The sequence below is a fragment of the Ischnura elegans genome, chromosome 13 (genome assembly GCF_921293095.1).
Source record: "Ischnura elegans chromosome 13, ioIscEleg1.1, whole genome shotgun sequence".
NCBI classification, from domain to species: Eukaryota; Metazoa; Arthropoda; class Insecta; order Odonata; family Coenagrionidae; genus Ischnura; species Ischnura elegans.
In genome coordinates this window covers 7,079,091-7,101,987 of record NC_060258.1, presented here as the reverse complement: position 1 = coordinate 7,101,987, position 22,897 = coordinate 7,079,091, and the positions used below count along the sequence as shown (strand labels likewise).

General features: G+C 37.9%; 1 protein-coding gene across 1 annotated transcript; it reads left to right on the top strand.

The window, feature by feature from the left end:
- The first annotated feature begins 857 nt into the window (after positions 1–857).
- Positions 858–8,676, top strand: LOC124170206. Its single transcript, XM_046548905.1, has 3 exons — positions 858–1,363; positions 5,569–5,780; positions 8,475–8,676. Exons 1-3 carry the CDS (start codon positions 1,115–1,117, stop codon positions 8,641–8,643), a joined length of 630 nt encoding a protein of 209 aa, XP_046404861.1. The 5' UTR covers positions 858–1,114; the 3' UTR covers positions 8,644–8,676.
- The last annotated feature ends 14,221 nt before the right edge of the window (positions 8,677–22,897 follow it).

Genomic DNA, 22,897 nt, shown 5'->3' with positions numbered 1-22,897 from the left:
CATGTTAAGGTTTTTGTGTGGCTACTCTTCTCTCCATCTCATCTTAGGACTTTCACATCTCCAACTCGGTCGATCCATGTAATCCTCACCATTCTCTTGTAGCACCACATTTTGTAGACCTCTATCCTTGCTTTCTCCACTGCTGTCATTGTCCAAGCTTCACTCTCGTACAGTTGCATACTCTTAATGTTGGTTCTTATACATTGTTTCTTTACTTCCACATTTAAGTTTCCCGCTGTAGGCAAGTCTCTTTTTGATGGCTAGGCATCTTCCCTTTGGCTTATTTGCTGATAATTTCTTTCTTGCTTACCAGTCACATTTGATCTTCCTCCACAAATTAAACTATTCCTCCACCATTCCAATACGACATCCACTAATTTTTTAATTTCATAATTTTTAAAGATCACACATATCTTCTTCTTCTTTATCCTAGCGTTTGTCCCACGCCATTAGAGGGTCCACTGTTCTGCTAATTCCTCTCCACTTGGCTTGATCCAGGGCGTCTACTGGCGTGGCGTTGATAGTCTTAATGTCTGCCATAATTCTGTCGATCCAGCGCATCTAAGGTCGTCCCCGTGGGCCTTCAGGGCTCAGCCGCGTTGCTCTTCTCGCCACGGAGTTCTCGTCGCTAATGTACCACATGCCTATACCACCGCAGTCGAGCATCCTGCATCTTGTCTGTGATTTGTGCAACTTCCACTCTTTTCCCGGTGTCTTCATTCATGACGTGATCCAGGCGGGAGATGCAAAGGATCCATCGCAGCATCCTCATTTCCATGACATGCATGGCCTGTTCTTGTTTTGCTGTGGCTGGCCAACATTCTGTTCCACATAGAGCCACTGGGCGGACTACGGTCTTGCTTAAAGATCACAAATATATATTAATTAAATACGTTTAACAATCCTAATCATACGTATTTTCCCGTGAAACTCATTCCAAAGTGCACGTCAGTGACGCGAGTGACGACTTCGGTAAACCAGTTTATATGCGAAATGGGTGACCACACATTTAGAGGCCCACTTGAAGAAACTCATTTCTAATATTCGTGATGGTATCTTTTGAATTTAATTGCAGGTCATCATACTATCCCACAATCAAATTGCCTACGTACCCATGGAGTTTCAGCACTATCTGCCAAACCTGCGTTTCGTCGATCTGAGCCACAACAAAATCAAACGACTGTGGCATGGAGATCTTCTTTTCACCAGGGCCCGGGAAAACATGGACCTCGAATTGTTTCGGACGATAAAGTATCAAAATTCTATTCCGGGTGCCTCCAGCACTCAGTTTCCAGGCTCCAGTAATCTGACGATCGATTTTAGGCACAACTCAATTGCTTCCCTGCAACTCTCAAGCGATAAGGTAATGTAACATGATGAATTAATATTATTATAGTAAATTTGGTCTACTACTTAGGAGTACTTGAAAAGCATTCTTGGAGTCTCTCTTTCCTTTAAGCACTTGCCTTTCCTCTTCAGAATACGCACTTTCATTTTATCTAAATATCCTATTGTTTCCTTCCTATCCCTCGTTTACCCAACATTCTTCTCTGGATAACTCTGTTTTCAACTATCTCTACCGAATAGTACTCCATCCATTCATGCCTTCTGTCTCCTCCATATCTAATTTAGAAGCTGCCTCTTTTCACTTACCACGTCCAGCACTTTTTCATTCCTCTTCCTCTCCGTCCACCTCAACTTCTCTAGCCTACTCCACACCCACATCTTGAATGCCGTAAGTCTTCTCTCGTCCTAATTCTTTAGTGTTCAAGTTTCGGCACCTTAAAGAGCTACACTCTACACTCTAGCACTGCGTGCCATGGGCGTAATATTACGTCCTGTTAATCTTTCTGAAGATTGCAATGGACGTAAAGTTACGTCTTACTATTTTATTGACTTTGTTTGCGTGCAGCTGTAGTACTATTTCGCCCATATTGCTGTTCCAATTTACTGCTTAGTGGTTCTGTTATTTCCAAAACCAACTGCTCGATGGAAAAAGAGTTCTTTTAATGTCTTGAGGACAAAAAGTCCTCTGTAGCTACCGGCACCCTTTCACTCTTTTCTCAGCCTACTTTGAATGAAAATTCTTTGGAGGAAAGAACCGTTTGTTGAGGGTGCAGTGACACTTTTTCTCATCCAGGATTTTGAATAATTTTCTTGGAACAATGCTTTTGCATGATTTCCATGATTTGTTTGCATTTATATAATGCATTTTATAAAAAATGCATGAACATCTAACGCCAAAAAATGTATAAATATTATTATGCATTTTATGGAGATAGATCATTTGTTGCAAGTTTTTTTTTTTATTTTTCAAAATCAGTAGGTTTTCATTACTAATGTATACATTTAAAAGTTAGCAATAAATGTTATCCAACTCATTCATTAAGAAGAGAAAGGTCCATTGTTATTGAAATACACATCGATATATATTTTTTGATGATAATGTTTTTAAAAAATTTGCGACTTTAGTAAAAATGGCGGAGGAGGAGGAAAATATAAGGAGGAAAAAAATCGTGGACCGGCATCTTCGACCTGAAGACGTTAGTAGCAGTGGTAGCGAAACAGTTATCATCAACCAACAACCAGACGCGGTAGTACCGGAAGAATGGACATCATTAAAGAACATGTTTGTCTGTCTGTCCGCAATACGTTTTCATACGGCTACACGGATTGCAACCAAAGTTAGTACGTAGGTGCATCTCATGCTCCCAATCACCCTAGAGCTACTTCCGGCTGTGCTCCACGCGTCCTCCTTGTAGTTTTCTCCTGTGGCGACACTTCATACATTCTCCTCAGTAGTATATGGAGTGCACTCAAAGAAAGAGTCTTTCAGTGCACCCCTTGCAGGGCCCAGCGATTGCATAATAAGAGTCATTCGTAGCAATAATTATTAATTTTACTTTCTGGTGATTTTTTTCTGTGACTATTATCTCTATTATTCACATATAAATGTGAATGAGACCATACTAAATCCTCACGCTTGCCGCGTCGCCGTACCTACTCTCCGCCGCCGCCGCCGCCGGTCAGAACCGGAGTCGACCGCACGCTCGAAAAAAGCATTTATATTTTGGGATTGCAAGTTGGTGCAAGGTCTTACTTTAGATCCACAATGTAAAAGCTTCATAAAACGACGTGGTATCAGTCAGTTGGAGGAAGTCCATGGTAATATCTATTTTTTCTCTACGTTTATGTAAAAAAATGGGCTGAAAACAGGCTCCGCCATTTTGTTATATATCTATGGTTATTGATTAAACAAAATCTTTGAAAACTCTTGAAATGGAAGATAAAGAAGTGTCAATTAAGATGGTATAACAGTTTTCTCAATAAAACTATTCATGAAATCACTGCACGAGGATAAAATTGGCAATTGTCAGAAAAAGTCAATGGTGGCCTTTTTTCGCTAAATTTGTTCAACTTTGACCTCACATATGTTGTTAACGTGACAATACAGGAAATAAATAATCTAGAAAGTTATGTACAATTTATTTGAGAATGTAGGTACATGCGAATTTTCAACTTCCTAGCTCAAAAAGGACGTTTTTGAGGTTTTGGCCAACTTTTTTCGATTCTAGCCCACTGTGCGATGTTTTGTTTTATTATGCAACTACGGACGCATAAAAATCAATTTCGTGGAGCAGGACCTAAGCTGATCCCTTTCGCGCTATCAGTAAATCGTTTTTTTCGTCGTTACGCAGTTACATGTGCATACGATCAGCGTATCTAATTTCTTCCTTTACGTAAAAACTCAGCCATGTAACCTTGAATTCCTTCATCTTCATAAAACCCTACGAGCCACATCTAGGATACTTGACAGGGGGTGATGAATTATCACCATACAACATGGACACCACACGGTCCATGTGGTATGGTGATTATTTACCCCCTGTATATACACCACACAAAAAATGGCAGGAATAATCACATAATATGTTTTCTTATTCATGCGAAGTCAAAACATTTCAGCTGCTCATTCGGTTAATATGGCAATATATGAAAAAAACACCAATAATTTTGTGCAAATTAATAAGAAAATTCAGACAAATGCATTACGGTAGGACTAAGTTAGTAGGCTACATTGAATATCACATAATATTTTTGTGAGTTTTAACGCCGCACTAAAAGGCTTTTATTGATCACTTTCTGATTATTTCTGCTCTGCAGTCCATCTCTCTGATTTCATTTATATGACCTTAACTACCGCAGTATTTTGGCGTTCAAAAGATGTAGCTAACATCGTCAGAAAATAGTATTTTGGAATTTATCTGTATCGTTTAGTCTATTTTTCAGTCCACGGTCTGAAAGACTTTCCCAGTCGAGTTTATCTAAGAAGTCAGTAAACAATGACAGGACTATCGCTACGACTTGTCATGTACCTGGCTGCTCTTCTTTGCACGCGTACTAATGCTGTTATTAAGCCTTTTTCGTGAAGATCCCAAATACTAAAAGTGAATTCAAAATGGGGTCTAGCGAGGGAGAAATAGCTAATTTTTCTCACTTTGCTGCCGCACTTTCATAGAATTCTTTTAACAAAACCAAATATACGATTAGCTTGACCTGTTACTTCCCGAATGTGTTTGTTTCATGATAGATAATTACTTAGTCCTACTCCTAGATATATCACAGTGTTATAAATTTCTCACCTCTACGGTTACAGGAAAAAAACAACAAAGTTACAACTAACTCCGGGAGTCCTGCTAGTATGATAAACAGACAAATAAATACGTAAATGTATATATAAAAAATTAAACGAAAACTTTTGTTAATAAATAATAAATTTTAGTTTTTGGACGCATTAAAATGAGATTGAAAACTCAAAATTTAGTTATTGAATGATTGTATCCCCTTCAGTCCCACTGTTTCATTTGAGATACAACATTTTCTTATAACATCCGGATCTAAGGGATTCTCCAAGTGATGAGCGCCGCTTGTATCGCATTCTACGCATTCTGTGCTTGAACTCACCCAGCTGTTTTCCATCTTTCCCTTGAAACTCAGGCGTGGTTGATGACGATAGTCTCCATTTTGTCATGTCACTCTACAGTCAGTGCATTAAGAAATGGCAGTACCTTGTATCGATGCTATCTTACTACAATTTCTTGATATTATTTCTATAAAATTACCTAATACTCGACGTGTATGCAAAAATTCAATTTTTTCCTCAAAAAGTTTCTTGTAGTTGTTCCTTTATTTTAAATATAACGGGTGTTACAAGGTGTAGTCAACACTACAACTACAATTTTTATGGGGATTAATATTTTTCAGTTCTATTTCCTTCGGAAAAGGATGGGAATCAACATGACATACATATGAAATGGGATGTTATTTTTTCCTTTTCTTCTTTTTTCTTTGTTTCTTGCAAACCGTTCCTTGTTACCATGTCTTTATTTTTAAGGACCACTGGTGATAACGGGGTTTACTGTCACTACGATTACAGTACTACAAGGGGAATAATATTTTAGTCCTATTTTCTCATGAAAACGATGCATACTAAATTTTTTATGTAGCAAGTAATCTTTCAGGTCTGAAAAGGTTATATTACCATCTATGTTCTTTCCTCCCGCTTAGATTGGAGTGGTAATCCCCGGCTGCGACATTGACAGCAAGTTTTCCCGCGTCAAATTACTTCTGGGACACAACCCTTTTGTTTGCGACTGCGAGGTCTTCAAGCTCCTGCGGTACGCCTCCAAGGAAATGAGGCCAACGTCGGCGTTGGAGAGACACATTGGACACATGCTTGTAGTGCCAGCGGTCATCGATATACAGGACCTCCACTGCTCGTAAGCATACGTATACAGAATAATCTGGTTATAAAGTTGAGTTATTATTAAGGGGACCACCCAGTTATTTTCGCTATATTGTATATAATTTCAGTGTTTTATACTGTGTATCATTAATGTGTATGTTATTATGTGCACCACGATGGGTCAGATATTTGCAACTTGCAAGGTATGTTTTTGTCCCAAGACACGAGACGATCCTTTGAGCACATTACTGTCGTCTCGTCACTATATTCACCGAAGGAAAGGGTTCCCACCTATAAATTTGGGTCATCGGTCGTCGAAGCATATGTAGTCAGCGTCTCCTCGACCAGTCGTAAACGTCTAAACTTTCTGCAAAAATTGTCATTGTCTCGCTGCCGAAGATAAGTTGCTCACTTCATATGGTTGGGTCGAGTCAAGCCACCCTTCCCCTGGTCTTGGAGGTGTTGACCTGTGCCTTGATGACAAGAGCGCGGGAATATGATGTAGTCTGTGGATATTAATGATAATAATATGCCTTTGTTCGTACGATGTTGAGATTAAGAAGTACTTTCTTCTACCTAACCCCTCGATAGCGTCAATGCAAACATAATAGAAAGGGAAGATAATGGTTTACAATACAAAAGATATAAAATATACTCTATCTGTGAAACGTCAAAAAAGATAAGCAAGTACGTGAGTATATTTTGTGCAAAAAATATTTCTGTTTGTGGGAAAAATCATGAGGATAATATCCTTCAGCGAGAAAACCCACTGCAGGAAAACGCCCACACACACAGGAGGGGGGTGACAAGAGAGCAAAGGGGGGTGCCTGCCGTCTCAGTTACATTTGTAAAATCATCGACAACTTCAGTAAACTAAACTTCTCTGAAATCTCATTCGCGTGGATCTCAATTCTTTGGTGCCCTAAACCCGATTCCGGGGGACGTTGCCACTCGAGTCTCCCTCGATGACGACAATGTTATAATACTTATAAAACAATAATAAAAATAGTTATTACTGCGAAACTTGCCTTTAGTTGAACCTGAGTTGGGCAAAATCCGGTCTCATTCGGAAAATATTGTTGGTTCTGTAATATAAAAATACTATAACTATAATAATTAAATTTTTGCAGTATAATGCATTGTCCAATCATAATGAAATTACATGCAGTCAAGTATGATAGAAGAGATATATAAGTACGCGTTTCAATAAAAAAAATTATTAGTTAACGAAATTACCATTTACTAAGTGTAAAAAGATGTGAGCAAAATGTGGGCAGAGCCTAAGGACTTTCTTCCTCATTAGGAAAAAAACCTACTGCAAGTTAAGGCCCACACAAGAAAGTGGGCGCGATAGACCTATGAAAACTTACTGAAAAACAGCTAATGTAAACATGGGTGCCTAGAAACACAAATAAAATGGAAGAAAATGTTACCCAATTCCTGGAAAGAAAAAGATAATTAGATTTAGCCGGAGGAGATAAGTTTTGAATCACCCCTACTGTTCCTATGAGGTTACATATCTCGTTGTTGTTCTTGGAGGAGTTTTACGTGTAGTGCTCTTTTGGAGGAGGCGAGTGACGATCAATTACGTAGCGATAATCCTCTTATTCTTCGTAGCATCTCTTTATCCGGTAGTGAGGAATCACAAGTTTTCCATGTCCCATCGTATTAAAGTCGTGTACTCTACTAGGTGCTAGAGTATCGTGTCAGAGTGACACTTTACAAGAGTTACCTACCTAATTGATCTTTGTCACGAGAGAATTAAAAAGTTTTGATATTTCAGGAAATACATACTTAAATTGGATTATTGGTGTATTTAAAACTCTATTTATGAGTAGTTTTGTTGTGCTAAATATTTACATTTTTTGCAAAAAAGGTCATCAAAATGATATGCAACGAATACAGCATGTTCTTAAAAAATTCAAACCTTATAAATACGTCTAAACTCAGTCCTTCTGCTGAGATAAATCTGTGATTTGCAATTTTATAATTTAGATTATTATTTTCCGAATACATTTCTATTTAAACCTCTAATCTCTGGACTGGTCCACCACTTTCTTTGCGGAAATAGTAAAAAAAATAGGATACCGCATTCACGCAAAATCTCCACTCATGCCAATGCTATTCTCTCCTCCCTCTTCATCCCTAATCTCACTACACATAACCTCACAGCTGATTTAAAACTTATTTATAAGATTCTCAATTTCACCATCGACTTCCCTGCATCGCTCTCTATTATCAATTGTAAGGTTCCACCCCGCCCTACCCTTTCTCATCCCCTAATCCACATGCCCATTTCTAGACTTTGTCTTACTAAACATTCTAAACATAAAATGGGAACTATATGCTGTATGTGGTTCTCTTTCTTAAAAATTAAACTTATTTAATTAAGATAATAAGTCTGTTTTCGTGTTTTTATACTGCATTACTTCTGTGTTTAACTCACTCCCTCCACACATCGACCCCTTGGCAATTCCATTGAAATCTTTCATAAGCCTTTCCTTATCCTATCCGTCACCGAAGTAGGCTGTGCCTGCAGATTCTTGTTGTCCTTTTGTTTTCGTAAATGTAATTATTAATTTGTACTTGTTGTATTGCGTCTTCGTCCTCTAATTTATGTATTGTTACCTGGCCACTAAAAAATGGGAACTATATGCTGTATGTGGTTCTCTTTCTTAAAAATTAAACTTATTTAATTAAGATAATAAGTCTGTTTTCGTGTTTCCAGGAAGCCAGACTCGGTAAAGGGGAAAGCAGTTGCGGATGTGAATTCTTGGGCTTATCATTGGCTGCCTATGATAGGACTTTGTGGAAATCGCATTCAAGTTCAGTCAGTGTTGCAGCACACAGCAACAAACACCACTGAAGTAGAAGCAATGGCTAAACCACCGACATAGCACCAGTGGTTTCTGGCAGTGATTTGTTCAATATGCTGGACATTTTTGATGAATAAAATTTTTAATGGTTCTCCCACAGAATTTCTTAAAAACTTTCAGAACTTTTCCCTCAATCAGTAATTATTTGTTTCATGCCTATAATGCTAGCTTTTATCGCCGCGAAAAAGGTAAAATCTAAACTTAAGACATTCATATGCAATTCTTCCGAAGCTTCATAGGGTAGAGTAGCATTTGTCTTTATACTCATTGTTTATTCGACTAAATCAGTGAATCATTTACAATTGTTTAAAAATCGTCCTACGGCAATGCACACTAAGAAAATGGCGATATTGGTCTGTTTGGTTCATATTGAGTAAGAGGAACAGTATCAACATTTCAATGCATGAAAATGTTGGGTATATTTTTTTCAAAGTAGCATACTTCGACATTTAATTACTTTTCTACTACTCGGAAACCGAAATACCCCTTTCAGCCATTTATATAATGCATAAAATTTTTAAAATGCTAATCGCAATGCAATTATGTCACTCTCTATATTAAAAAACTATGGAGTGCACGAATCAAATATTTTTCCCGTGACGAGATGAAATAGACGACCGTTTCGCCGTTTCCACATTTTTTCGCAATTTCTTCTTCACTCCTTCGACAGTACAAGCTAAACGCATACGTTTGAAATTTGTTTAATATTTCTTTTTTTCTAGTTAAATAAACAATGAGTAACACGATATTTTACATTATCCCATGGAGCTTCGGCAAAATAAAAAACAAATGCCCAAAGTTTAGCGTTCTACTGTTTTTTCGGCGACGGTAATGTTATAGTTATAGTTATTAGTTTACTTTAAATAATGAAAATTTAAATTCCTTTTAATATTTATACAATGTTTTGCCATGGAAGCAATTCCTACTAACAAGAGATAGCCTTCAGCAGTTCATAAAGAATCTGCATATAGGGAGTATAGGTCAAGCAGGAGTCGCGGAATGTTAAAAACTAAAAATGGTGACGTTTTAGAGGTTATATCTACATAACACCCTGCGTGCCACATCTAGGGTGTTTGGCAGCGGGTAATCAATCATTAGCATACAATAGGATTCCTACATGCACACCACGTGGTCCAAAAACCATTACGAAAGCTAACAAATTATACCGCATTCATTCAAAGGCAAAACTTGAAAACTACTTGTAAGGTTATCTGCCAATAAACCTAGAACACACGAAGCATTCTGTTAGAAACAATAAGAACATTCAGAAAAACGAATTAAGGAATACATAAGTTAATAGGGTAAAATACAAGTCATTAAATCTATTATGAGTTATAACGATGCCGTTAGAGTCTCTTGTTGATCGTGGAAAAATGGCTGTAAATCCGTCTATTCTACAATTAATCTCTCTTTTTGACCTGTATGATCTGGTCCACCTTTTTATGTTTGCTTTCGAAAGACAGTAACTGCTCTTGAATGTACCTTAAGGTTAAGTCTGCTTTTCAATCTGCGGTTTGAGAGATTCCCATCTGAGTTTATCTGAGAGGTCAGTTACACAAACAAGATCATCTTAACGATTTTTCACGTTCCTAGCAGTTCTTCTTTACACGCGTAACTCAGCCTCAGGAAAAGCTTTGGGAAATATTTGAATGCCTGTCACTTTTCCTGTGATGGGTTTGGGAGGTACTATGAACTTCAATGGTGTCACGTTAAAAAAATTACAATAACATTTTCACAATAAATCAGTTTAAAGTACACTGTTACATAAAATACAAAGGAAAAGTAGAGAGGCTTCAAATGAGTAAATTTGATACTTTGCGTCAAAAGGAGACAACCGGGCGTGGCAGGTAAAAGTGATGAGAAATAATAGAAAAAATAATAATATCAGGCCAAAATTTTGCACAGTATTAAACCAAACTAAATAATTAAAAGTCGTGAAATATCATTTTGAATAGTGATGCAATAGAAGTGAAAGAAAAACATAGCCAGAGACATTCTCCCACACATTTTCAGCTTCAGCAACAAGATAGCCTGAATACTCCGAAGACATAACATAGAAACAATCCACATATCAGCCACAAAAGATTAACACGTTGACCGCCATGATGATTCTAGTAGATATGTCCTCTGACGCCATTAGTGTTTTTCATTCCGTTAACTATTCCTGGATCATAAAACATTAAATGTGATTTTGTACTTTAATTTAAATTAAATATTTATATTCTGACGCCACAACGGTCATGGCCCATACGTTAGCAAGAGATTCTGGTCACTCCGGCGTCGGAAATCCACTTGAAACAGTCGCTCGGAGGCCGGTCACTATGAGCGGCGTGGCGTGACAGGAGCCACTCGACTCCGGTCATTATGACCGGCATGGCGGTCAACGTGTTAAAACCTGCGTCGGGACACCGAAAGATGACTTGGGCCTCAAAACCTCGGGAGTTTACAGCGTCCCGTGTGAGTGCGGTCACGTTTACATTGGGGAATTGGCCGCACTATCGAAAAACGTCCAACGGAGCATGAAAGATGCGTACTCCTGTTTTATCCGCTAAAGTCGGCGGTAGTGGAGCATCGCTTGGACTTCCGTCATAGGATGGACTTATAAAAATACGTAGGTTTCGTGCCGCACTAATAACTATTGGGATAGGATTGTAAAGGAGGCAATTGCTATTAGCCTTGAGGAGAAGAGCTTAAACAAAGATAAAGGCTTCCAACTGTGCAGTGCATGGAATGCCATTATTAATCGCTTCATCCGCACACAACAATAACGGCAACCAGGGATATGAATAAATAAATAAGTCCTGTATAAAGTACCATTAAGAGTAAACCCCTGAAGATGATGGCAGGCTTAGCCATTCAAACGTTGGGAGAATTAACCCAGTACCACACCCGGTGGGAATCCCGAGAAATTTTCATTAATGCAGATGTGTTCGTCTAACTAATCATTTCAGCGATAGCATGGTTCGCATTTTTCTACTGCCCTATAGAATACGAATTAAAGTGACTATTAGAGATAATTAAATTGATATCAACAACATATAATACTACTTCCTGCCTTTGATTCGGATGTGTTGACGAATGATTGATGTAAGTGAAGAAAGGAGGACCTTATCTTGAGTCTTGCCATGACGTGCGGTCAGAGAGACCGCTGCGTTTCTAAAATAATGAATATCTTAAAAATTGGCATCACAAAACATCTATAATCCTCTTGAGCGACGTAATTTTGTATAATACGGACATGGCACTCTTTCCATTCAACGTTCTTATTATTTATTTCTGAAAATTCGCAACTGAATTTTAGTAGCAGACTTGTGAGACCTCACGTCACTAAAGTGGAAAAGCCAATAGACGCAATGCTGGTGGAGATTAATCAAAAAGTTGTAAAAAAAACAATTCCTAGTGAATTTTGGAGAATAATAGTAATTAATGATCAGAAAAGAAGCATTTTAATTGCAAAACGTGGATAATTAGGCGCTTAATTTAAAAAGTACCATAATTAAATTAATAACTCAAGTTTTTTTTATATCAGTTTTTTGAATCTGTATCAATTAACAATTTTTACTGAAAAATTTGTTTCGTTTATGGAATTGATAATATTAAACATAAGTTTTGTAATGGCTGAGAAGTCAAAGAAGCATTAAAATAAACAATAAAAATGACTTTGCAACGATTTACGAATTTTTGTTTTATTACGGTCTCCCAGACTGCACGTCACTAGTAGTGTAAAAAATATTTTACGTCACTGACTATGTGTTAACACTAAAAATACCGGACTTGACACCCCTCCTAGAACTACCAAATGGAGTCATTTTGACTCCTACCTTATAATTGTTTATTTTTCCAGTTTATCTCTGTTTTTATTCATACATTGCTTTAGTTTATCGATTTTGTTTATTATTGCAATATTTCAGACGTGGTTTTAACAAAAATTATATATATTTTTTTAAATTCGAGATTCGACAGTATTGCTTTGAAATTCTTTTTCCTACATGCTATGTTGTTTTAATAGGATTTTCTCAGAGGAATTGGATTAAACAGCAAACATAGACATTTCAACACATTATAATCATGTTTGAATGATTAAAAATATTACCTAGGCTTAATGGAAGTTGGGAAGATAATTAAATACAGTAAAAATTGCATTTGATAAGCCACGCATTTGGCTAAGATGTTTTACTGTTCAAGAACTGTCGTTCATTTTAATTGCTCACACAAAGATTTTTGGCAGGTCATACAATTCACAACAGATCGATTCTTTTTGCTCCTTGGTTTTGCCTGGAAATATTTTTTTTGCAGAATCCCGTTAGAAGAATATGCAGCATTGGACATGCCACGCTTTTGTCGAGATCTAATATGAGTATTAGCCAACTCTGTATCGAGCTTTTTCAAAAGCGTCTTGCGCGAAATGTTTTTGGAACCTAGTCTCCTTGTACACTATCCATGAATACCTACTAAGTCGGAAGTATTTTCCAACGAGTGGATAGGCCATCGTTGAGTATATGCTCTTGTGGTATATTTGTGATTTCATTTCTTTTGGTACTTCTCTTCTATTTATTTACCTCTCCCACAACACTAGTACCCTAGCTTTTTTGCTGTTCAGCGAGTTTGACTAAGGTAATGTAATTATCTACAGTAAAATTTTCCATTTTTTCAGAAACGGTTGCATTATTTTCAGTATTACTAAACGGCAACCTGCATGAAGTGAATTATCTTTTCCATCATAAGGGAAGGCATTTCCAAGAAATTTGCTATCCTTGTCAACAGCTAGCCAATATTCATGGCCGTATATGTCCGGCATAGGAGGAATGTAATGAGTGAAATACACCTGATTTTACTGGGGAAAATTTGTTCAACAACCGTGATGTACGGATCAGGTTTGTAACAATCAATGTAATTATCTGTGAATCTATCCTACACTATTGAAAAGACGGCAAACTTGACAGCTTTGAGCTGCTGGAATCGATTTGATTTCTCATCAAATCTTAGATAGTGCAAAATTTTTACAAACCGGTTCCCAGTCGTTCATTTTAGAAAATGGTATTCCCCAGTCATTTGACCAAATACTTGCAATAGAGAGATATATAAAATATGGCTATTCAATGAATAGTATTCATACATCTAGCTCCCCATCGGAAAGAGTAAAGTCTTCATAATTTTGCTTGCGTACTTCCACAATTTTACATCGCATAAATAATAATAAATAATCGTATATAATATCTTTGTTTTGTAACTCCTTATGAAAGGGAAAGTAAATGTAAATTACTGCATATCCTTCGCACGTGTTTTGTCTGAATCTTCAGACTAGCTAGAAACGTTTTGAGGGATAAAATCTTCGACTTCGTCAGAGACGAAATGTTCTTCCTTTTCGCATTCCGATTCACCTTCCGGTATAGAATGCAGCATAGAAAGGACTTATTCACGCTTTAGCCTACTTCTTCTGGTCATACTGCCAGTCAGAAAAAATGGAAGCCTTACTTCACAACAGTTCTACAGTCCACTCGAGAGTTCACTGGATTCACTAATGCAAAGGACAGCGCACGGATTTCCTGTACGACGCGCGACAGCCAGCGCTGTCAGAGCAGACAATGCTAGGACAGTAACTTTATTTCATTCTACTGATTTATTTCCCTGGTTCATCATTATGTCAATGGAAGGATACAAAGGTACTTCTTCAGGTTTGAAAATCAACTTCCACGTAGTCAAGGCTGAAATAAAAGCACTGCAGCACAATACGGTGTATACAGTATTGTGCTGTGCGACTCTTACAGGTGGGGAGAAGGGAGGGGTAAGGGAGGATAAGCAGACACGACGGCTTCTTAACCCATGAATTTGAAAATACACAATATGAATGGAATATTCACCACTTTATCGCAAGATAAAATGATATGAGGACATTCATATGGTTTGTAGTTCCAAAGACGGACCCGTAAAATTAGAAATGCCTTCGAAGTCTCGCAAATATTGGCCTAAAAGCGAAATAATTATATATTTAAGCCATCGATAGATTTGAATTAATTATTTACATAAGAAGAAATAAACTCTTGAACAAATATTACTATTTGGCGAAAAGACAAGCAAAATACATTAGGGAGTCAAAATGACTCCGTTTGGTAGTTAAAGGTAAATTTTGAAAAATGTGTACTATTTTACTTTCTAGAACTATTTTGATCGCAATGCCTTATTTTGTGTCAAAAATGAATAAAAGTCACGGAATCGCAGGCCGGAATTCGGAAAATTATAGTCAGGGGAGAGAAATAAAAATCGCGAGGAGTCAAAATGACTCCATCGGTAGTTCTAGTGTTTAATGAGATAGGAAGGAGACCGAAGGTATGGATGGAGCGAGTGCTTAAATGAGAAGAAATGATGAAAACAGTGCTAATGATGGAAACATGATAAGATGAGGTATGAAGTGCAGGACATGGTGGGTTAGGAATTGCGACTTTTAAATGAGATAAGTAATAGGTTCAAGGTATGGATGGAGCGAGTGCTTAAATGAGAAGAAATGATGAAAACAGTGCTAAAGATGGAAACATGATAAGATGAGGTATGAAGTGCAGGACATGGTGGGTTAGGAATTGCGACTTTTAAATGAGATAAGTAGTAGGTTGTAGATATGGATGGAGCGAGTGCTTAAATGAGAAGATATGATGAAAACAGTGCTAAAGATGGAAACATGATAAGATGAGGTATGAAGTGTAGCACATGGTGGATTAGGAATTGCACCTTTTAAATGAGATAAGTATGAGACCGAAGGTATGGATGGAGCGAGTGCTTACAAGAGTATAAATGATGAAAACAGTGCTAAAGATGGAAACATGATAAGATGAGGTATGAAGTGTAGGACATGGTGGGTTAGGAATTGCACCTTTTAAATGAGATAAGTAAGAGACCGAGAGTATGGATGGAGCGAGTGCTTAAATGAGAAGGAATGATGAAAACAGTGCTAAAGATGGAAATATGATAAGAAGAGGTATGAAGTGCAGGACATGGTGGGTTAGGAATTGCGACTTTTAAATGAGATAAGTAGTAGGTTGACGGTATGGATGGAGCGAATGCTTAAATGAGGAGAAATGATGAAAACAGTGCTAAAGATGGAAACATGATAAGATGAGGTATGCAGTGTAGGACATGGTGGGTAAGGAATTGCACCTTTTAAATGAGATAAGTATGAGACCGAAGGTATGGATGGAGCGAGTGCTTACATGAGTATAAATGATGAAAACAGTGCTAAAGATGGAAACATGATGTGATGAGGTATGAAGTGCAGGACATGGTGGTCTAGGAATTGCACCTTTTAAATGAGATAGGTCGGAGACCGAAGGTATGGATGGAGCGAGTGCTTAAATGAGAAGGAACGATGAAAACAAGGCTTAAGATAAAAACATGATGTGATGAGGTATGAAGTGCAGGACATGGTGGGTTAGGATATGCACCTTTTAAATGAGATAAGTAGTAGGTTGAAGGTATGGATGGAGCAGGTGCTTAAATGAGAAGAAACGATGAAAACAGTGCTAATGATGGAAACATGATATGATGAGGCATGAAGTGCAGGACATGGTGGGTTAGGAATTGAACCTTTTAAATGAGATAAGTATGAGACCGAATATATGGATGAAGCGAGTGCTTAAATGAGAAGAAATGATAAAAAAGTGCTAAAGATGGAAACATGTTAAGATGAGGTATGAAGTGCAGGACATGGTGGGTTAGCAATTGACTTTTAAATGAGATAACTAGGAGGCCGAAGGTATGGATGGAGCGAGTGCATAAATGAGAAGAAATGATGAAAAAAGTGATAAATATGGAAACATGATAAGATGAGGTATGAAGTGCAGGACATGGTGGGTTGGGAATTGCACCTTTTAAATGAGAAAAGTAGGAGATCGATGGTATGGAGGAAGCGAGTGCTTAAATGATAAGAAATGATGAAAACAGTGCTAAAGATGGAAACATGATAAGATTAGGTATGAAGTGCAGGACATGGTGGGTTAGGAATTGCACCTTTTAAATGAGATAATTAGGAGACCGAAGGTATGGATGGAGCGAGTGCTTAAGTGAGAAGGAATGATGAAAACAGTGCTAAAGATGGAAACATGATAAGATGAGGTATGAAGTGTAGGACATGGTTGGTTACGAATTGCACCTTTTAAATGAGAAAAGTAGGAGATCAATGTATGGAGAGCGAGTGCTTAAATGATGAGAAATGATGAAAACAGTGCTAAAGATGGAAACATGATAAGATGAGGTATGAAGTGCAGGACATGGTGGGTTAGGAATTGCACCTTTTAAATGAGAAAAGTATAAGACCGGAGGTATGGATGAAGCGAGTGCTTAAATGAGAAGAAATGATGAAAACAGTGCTAAAGATGGAAAAATGATAAGATTAGGTATGAAGTGCAGGACATGGTGGGTTAGGAATTGCACCTTTTAAATGAGAAAAGTAGGAGATCGAATGTATGGAGAGCGAGTGCTTAAATGATAAGAAATGATGAAAACAGTGCTAAAGATGGAAACATGATAAGATTAGGTATGAAGTGCAGGACATGGTGGGTTAGGAATTGCACCTTTTAAATGAGAAACGTAGGAGATCGAATGTATGGAGAGCGACTGCTTTTATGATGAGAAATGATGAAAACAGTGCTAAAGATGGAAACATGATAAGATGAGGTATGAAGTGTAGGACATGGTGGGTTACGAATTGCACCTTTTAAATGAGAAAAGTAGGAGATCGAATGTATGGAGAGCGAGTGCTTAAATGATGAGAAATGATGAAAACAGTGCAAAAGATGGAAACATGATAAGATGAGGTATGAAGTGCAGGACATGGTGGGGTAGGAATTGCACCTTTTAAATGAGAAAAGTAGGAGATCGAATGTATGGAGAGCGAGTGCTTAAATGATTAGAAATGATGAAAACAGTGCTAAAGATGGAAACATGATAAGATGAGGTATGAAGTGTAGGACATGGTGGGTTACGAATTGCACCTTTTTAATGAGAAAAGTAGGAGATCGAATGTATGGAGAGCGAGTGCTTAAATGATAAGAAATGATGAAAACAGTGCTAAAGATGGAAAAATGATAAGATGAGGTATGAAGTCCAGGACATGGTGGGTTAGGAATTGCGACTTTTAAATGAGATAAGTAGGAGACCTGAGGCTAATGGAGCGAATGTTTAAAGGAGAAGAAATGATGAAAACAGTGCTAAAGATGGATATTTGATAAGATGAGGTATGAAGTGCAGGACATGGTGGGTTAGGAATTGCAACTTATAAATGTGATAAGTAGGAGGCCGAAGGTATGGATGGAGCGAGTGCTTAAAGTGGAAGGGATGATGAAAACAGTACTAAAGATGGAAACATGATAAGATGAGGTATGAAGTGCAGGACATGGTGGGTTAGGAAATGCACCTTTTAAATGAGATAAGTAGGAGGCCGAAGGTATGGATGGAGCGAGTGCTTAAAGAAGAAGAGATGATGAAAACAATCCTAGAGATGGAAATATGAAAAGAAGTGGTATTAAGTGTAGGTCATGGTGGGTTAGGAATTGCACCTTTTAAATGAGATAAGTAGGAGACCGAAGGAATGGATGGAGCGAATGCTTAAATGAGAATAAATGATGAAAACAGTGCTAAAGATGGAAACATGATAAGATGAGGTATTAAGTGCAGGACATGGTGGGTTAGGAATTGCACCTTTTAAATAAGATAAGTAGGAGACCGAATGCATGGAAGGATCGAGTACTTAAATTAGAATTAATTACCAAAACAGTGCTAAAGATGGAAACATGATAAGATGAGGTATAAAGTGCAGGACATGGTGGGTTAGAAATTGCACCTTTTAAATGAGGTAAGTAGTAGGCCGAAGGTATGGATGAAGCGAGTGCTTAAAGTGGAAGGGATGATGAAAACAGTACTAAAGATGGAAACATGATAAGATGAGGTATGAAGTGCAGGACATGGTGGGTTAGGAAATGCACCTTTTAAATGAGATAAGTAGGAGGCCGAAGGTATGGATGGAGCGAGTGCTTAAAGAAGAAGAGATGATGAAAACAATCCTAGAGATGGAAATATGAAAAGAAGTGGTATGAAGTGCAGGACATGGTGGGTTAGGAATTGCACCTTTTAAATGAGGTAAGTAGTAGGCCGAAGGTATGGATGAAGCGAGTGCTTAAAGTGGAAGGGATGATGAAAACAGTACTAAAGATGGAAACATGATAAGATGAGGTATAAAGTGCAGGACATGGTGGGTAAGGAATTGCACCTTTGAAATGAGATAAGTAGGAGACCGAAGGTATGGATGGAGCGAGTGCTAAAATGAGAAGGAATGAAGAAAACAGTGCTAAAGATGGAAACATGATAAGATGAGGTATGAAGTGTAGGACATGGTGGGTTAGGAATATCACCTTTTAAATGAGATAAGTAGGAGACCGAAGGTATGGATGGAGCGAGTGCTTAAATGAGAAGGAATGAAGAAAAAAGTGCTAAAGATGGAAACATGATAAGATGAGGTATGAAGTGCAGGACATGGTGGGTTACGAATTGCACCTTTTAAATGATAAAATTAGGAGATCGAAGGTATGGATAAAGGGAGTGCTTAAATGATAAGAAATGATGAAAACAGTGCTAAAGATGGAAACATGATAAGATTAGGTATGAAGTGCAGGACATGGTGGGTTACGAATTGCACCTTTTAAATGAGAAAATTAGGAGATCGAAGATATGGATGAAGCGAATGCTTAAAGGAGAAGAAATGATGAAAACAGTGCTAATGATGGAAATATGATAAGATGAGGTATGAAGTGTAGGACATGGTGGGTTAGGAATTACACCTTTTCAATGAGATAATAAGGAGACCGAAGGTATGGATGGAGCGAATGCTTAAATGAGGAGAAATGATGAAAACAGTGCTAAAGATGGAAACATGATAAGATGAGGTATGCAGTGTAGGACATGGTGGGTAAGGAATTGCACCTTTTAAATGAGATAAGTATGAGACCGAAGGTATGGATGGAGCGAGTGCTTACATGAGTATAAATGATGAAAACAGTGCTAAAGATGGAAACATGATGTGATGAGGTATGAAGTGCAGGACATGGTGGTCTAGGAATTGCACCTTTTAATTGAGATAGGTCGGAGACCGAAGGTATGGATGGAGCGAGTGCTTAAATGAGAAGGAACGATGAAAACAAGGCTTAAGATAAAAACATGATGTGATGAGGTATGAAGTGCAGGACATGGTGGGTTAGGATATGCACCTTTTAAATGAGATAAGTAGTAGGTTGAAGGTATGGATGGAGCAGGTGCTTAAATGAGAAGAAACGATGAAAACAGTGCTAATGATGGAAACATGATATGATGAGGCATGAAGTGCAGGACATGGTGGGTTAGGAATTGAACCTTTTAAATGAGATAAGTTGGGGACCGAAGGTATGGATTGAGCGAGTGCTTAAATAAGAATTAATGATGAAAACAGTGCTACAGATGGAAACATGATATGATTAGATAGGAAGTGCAGGACATGGTGGGTTTGGAATTGCACCTTTTAAATGAGATAAGTAGAAGGCCGAAGGTATGGATGAAGCGAGTGCTTAAATGAGAAGAAATGATGAAAACAGTGCTAAAGATGGAAAAATGATAAGATTAGGTATGAAGTGCAGGACATGGTGGGTTGGGAATTGCACCTTTTAAATGAGAAAAGTAGGAGATCGATGGTATGGAGGAAGCAAGTGCTTAAATGATAAGAAATGATGAAAACAGTGCTAAAGATGGAAACATGATAAGATGAGGTATGAAGTGCAGGACATGGTGGTCTAGGAATTGCACCTTTTAAATGAGATAGGGCGGAGACCGAAGGTATGGATGGAGCGAGTGCTTAAATGAGAAGGAACGATGAAAACAAGGCTTAAGATGAAAACATGATGTGATGAGGTATGAAGTGCAGGACATGGTGGGTTAGGATATGCACCTTTTAAATGAGATAAGTAGTAGGTTGAAGGTATGGATGGAGCAGGTGCTTATATGAGAAGAAATGATGAAAACAGTGCTAATGATGGAAACATGATATGATGAGGCATGAAGTGCAGGACATGGTGGGTTAGGAATTGAACCTTGTAAATGAGATAAGTATGAGACCGAATATATGGATGAAGCGAGTGCTTAAATGAGAAGAAATGATAAAAAAAGTGCTAAAGATGGAAACATGATAAGATGAGGTATGAAGTGCTGGACATGGTGGGTTAGCAATTGACTTTTAAATGAGATAACTAGGAGGCCGAAGGTATGGATGGAGCGAGTGCATAAATGAGAAGAAATGATGAAAAAAGTGATAAATATGGAAACATGATTAGATGAGGTATGAAGTGCAGGACATGGTGGGTTGGGAATTGCACCTTTTAAATGAGAAAAGTAGGAGATCGATGGTATGGAGGAAGCGAGTGCTTAAATGATAAGAAATGATGAAAACAGTGCTAAAGATGGAAACATGATAAGATGAGGTATGAAGTGCAGGACATGGTGGGTTAGGAATTGCACCTTTTAAATGAGAAAAGTATGAGACCGGAGGTATGGATGAAGCGAGTGCTTAAATGAGAAGAAATGATGAAAACAGTGCTAAAGATGGAAAAATGATAAGATTAGGTATGAAGTGCAGGACATGGTGGGTTAGGAATTGCACCTTTTAAATGAGAAAAGTAGGAATCGAATGTATGGAGAGCGAGTGCTTAAATGATAAGAAATGATGAAAACAGTGCTAAAGATGGAAACATGATAAGATTAGGTATGAAGTGCAGGACATGGTGGGTTAGGAATTGCACCTTTTAAATGAGAAACGTAGGAGATGGAATGTATGGAGAGCGAGTGCTTAAATGATGAGAAATGATGAAAACAGTGCTAAAGATGGAAACATGATAAGATGAGGTATGAAGTGCAGGACATGGTGGGTTAGGAATTGCACCTTTTAAATGAGAAAAGTAGGAATCGAATGTATGGAGAGCGAGTGCTTAAATGATAAGAAATGATGAAAACAGTGCTAAAGATGGAAACATGATAAGATTAGGTATGAAGTGCAGGACATGGTGGGTTAGGAATTGCACCTTTTAAATGAGAAACGTAGGAGATGGAATGTATGGAGAGCGAGTGCTTAAATGAGAAGAAATGATGAAAACAGTGCTAAAGATGGAAAAATGATAAGATGAGGTATGAAGTCCAGGACATGGTGGGTTAGGAATTGCGACTTTTAAATGAGATAGGTAGTAGGTTGAAGGTTTGGATGGACGGAGTGCTTAAAGGTGAAGGAATGATGAAAACAGTGCTAAAGATGGATATTTGATAAGATGAGGTATGAAGTGCAGGACATGGTGGGTTAGGAATTGCACCTTTTAAATGTGATAAGTAGGAGACCGAAGGAATGGATGAAGCGAGTGCTTAAATTAGAATTAATTACCAAAACAGTGCTAAAGATGGAAACATGATAAGATGAGGTATAAAGTGCAGGACATGGTGGGTTAGAAATTGCACCTTTTAAATGAGGTAAGTAGTAGGCCGAAGGTATGGATGAAGCGAGTGCTTAAAGTGGAAGGGATGATGAAAACAGTACTAAAGATGGAAACATGATAAGATGAGGTATGAAGTGCAGGACATGGTGGGTTAGGAATTTCACCTTTTAAATGAGATAAGTAGGAGGCCGAAGGTATGGATGGAGCGAGTGCTTAAAGAAGAAGAGATGATGAAAACAATCCTAGAGATGGAAATATGATAAGAACTGGTATGAAGTGCAGGACATGGTGGGTTAGGAATTGTACCTTTGAAATGAGATAAGTAGGAGACCGAAGGTATGGATGGAGCGAGTGCTTAAATGAGAAGGAATGAAGAAAACAGTGCTAAAGATGGAAACATGATAAGATGAGGTATGAAGTGTAGGACATGGTGGGTTAGGAATATCACCTTTTAAATGAGATAAGTAGGAGACCGATGGTATGGATGGAGCGAGTGCTTAAATGAGAAGGAATGAAGAAAAAAGTGCTAAAGATGGAAACATGATAAGATGAAGTATGAAGTGCAGGACATGGTGGGTTAGGAATTGCACCTTTTAAATGAGATAAGTTGGGGACCGAAGGTATGGATTGAGCGAGTGCTTAAATAAGAATTAATGATGTAAACAGTGCTAAAGATGGAAACATGATATGATTAGATAGGAAGTGCAGGACATGGTGGGTTTGGAATTGCACCTTTTAAATGAGATAAGTAGAAGGCCGAAGGTATGGATGAAGCGAGTGCTTAAATG

Excerpts from the sequence above, each read along its gene's own strand:
- LOC124170206 (XM_046548905.1), top strand. The coding sequence starts at position 1,115 with ATGGAGTTTCAGCACTATCTGCCAAACCTGCGTTTCGTCGATCTGAGC. Across the intron at positions 1,364-5,568 it reads TGCAACTCTCAAGCGATAAG|ATTGGAGTGGTAATCCCCGG; the intron begins GTAATGTAACAT and ends CCTCCCGCTTAG. Across the intron at positions 5,781-8,474 it reads ATACAGGACCTCCACTGCTC|GAAGCCAGACTCGGTAAAGG; the intron begins GTAAGCATACGT and ends TCGTGTTTCCAG.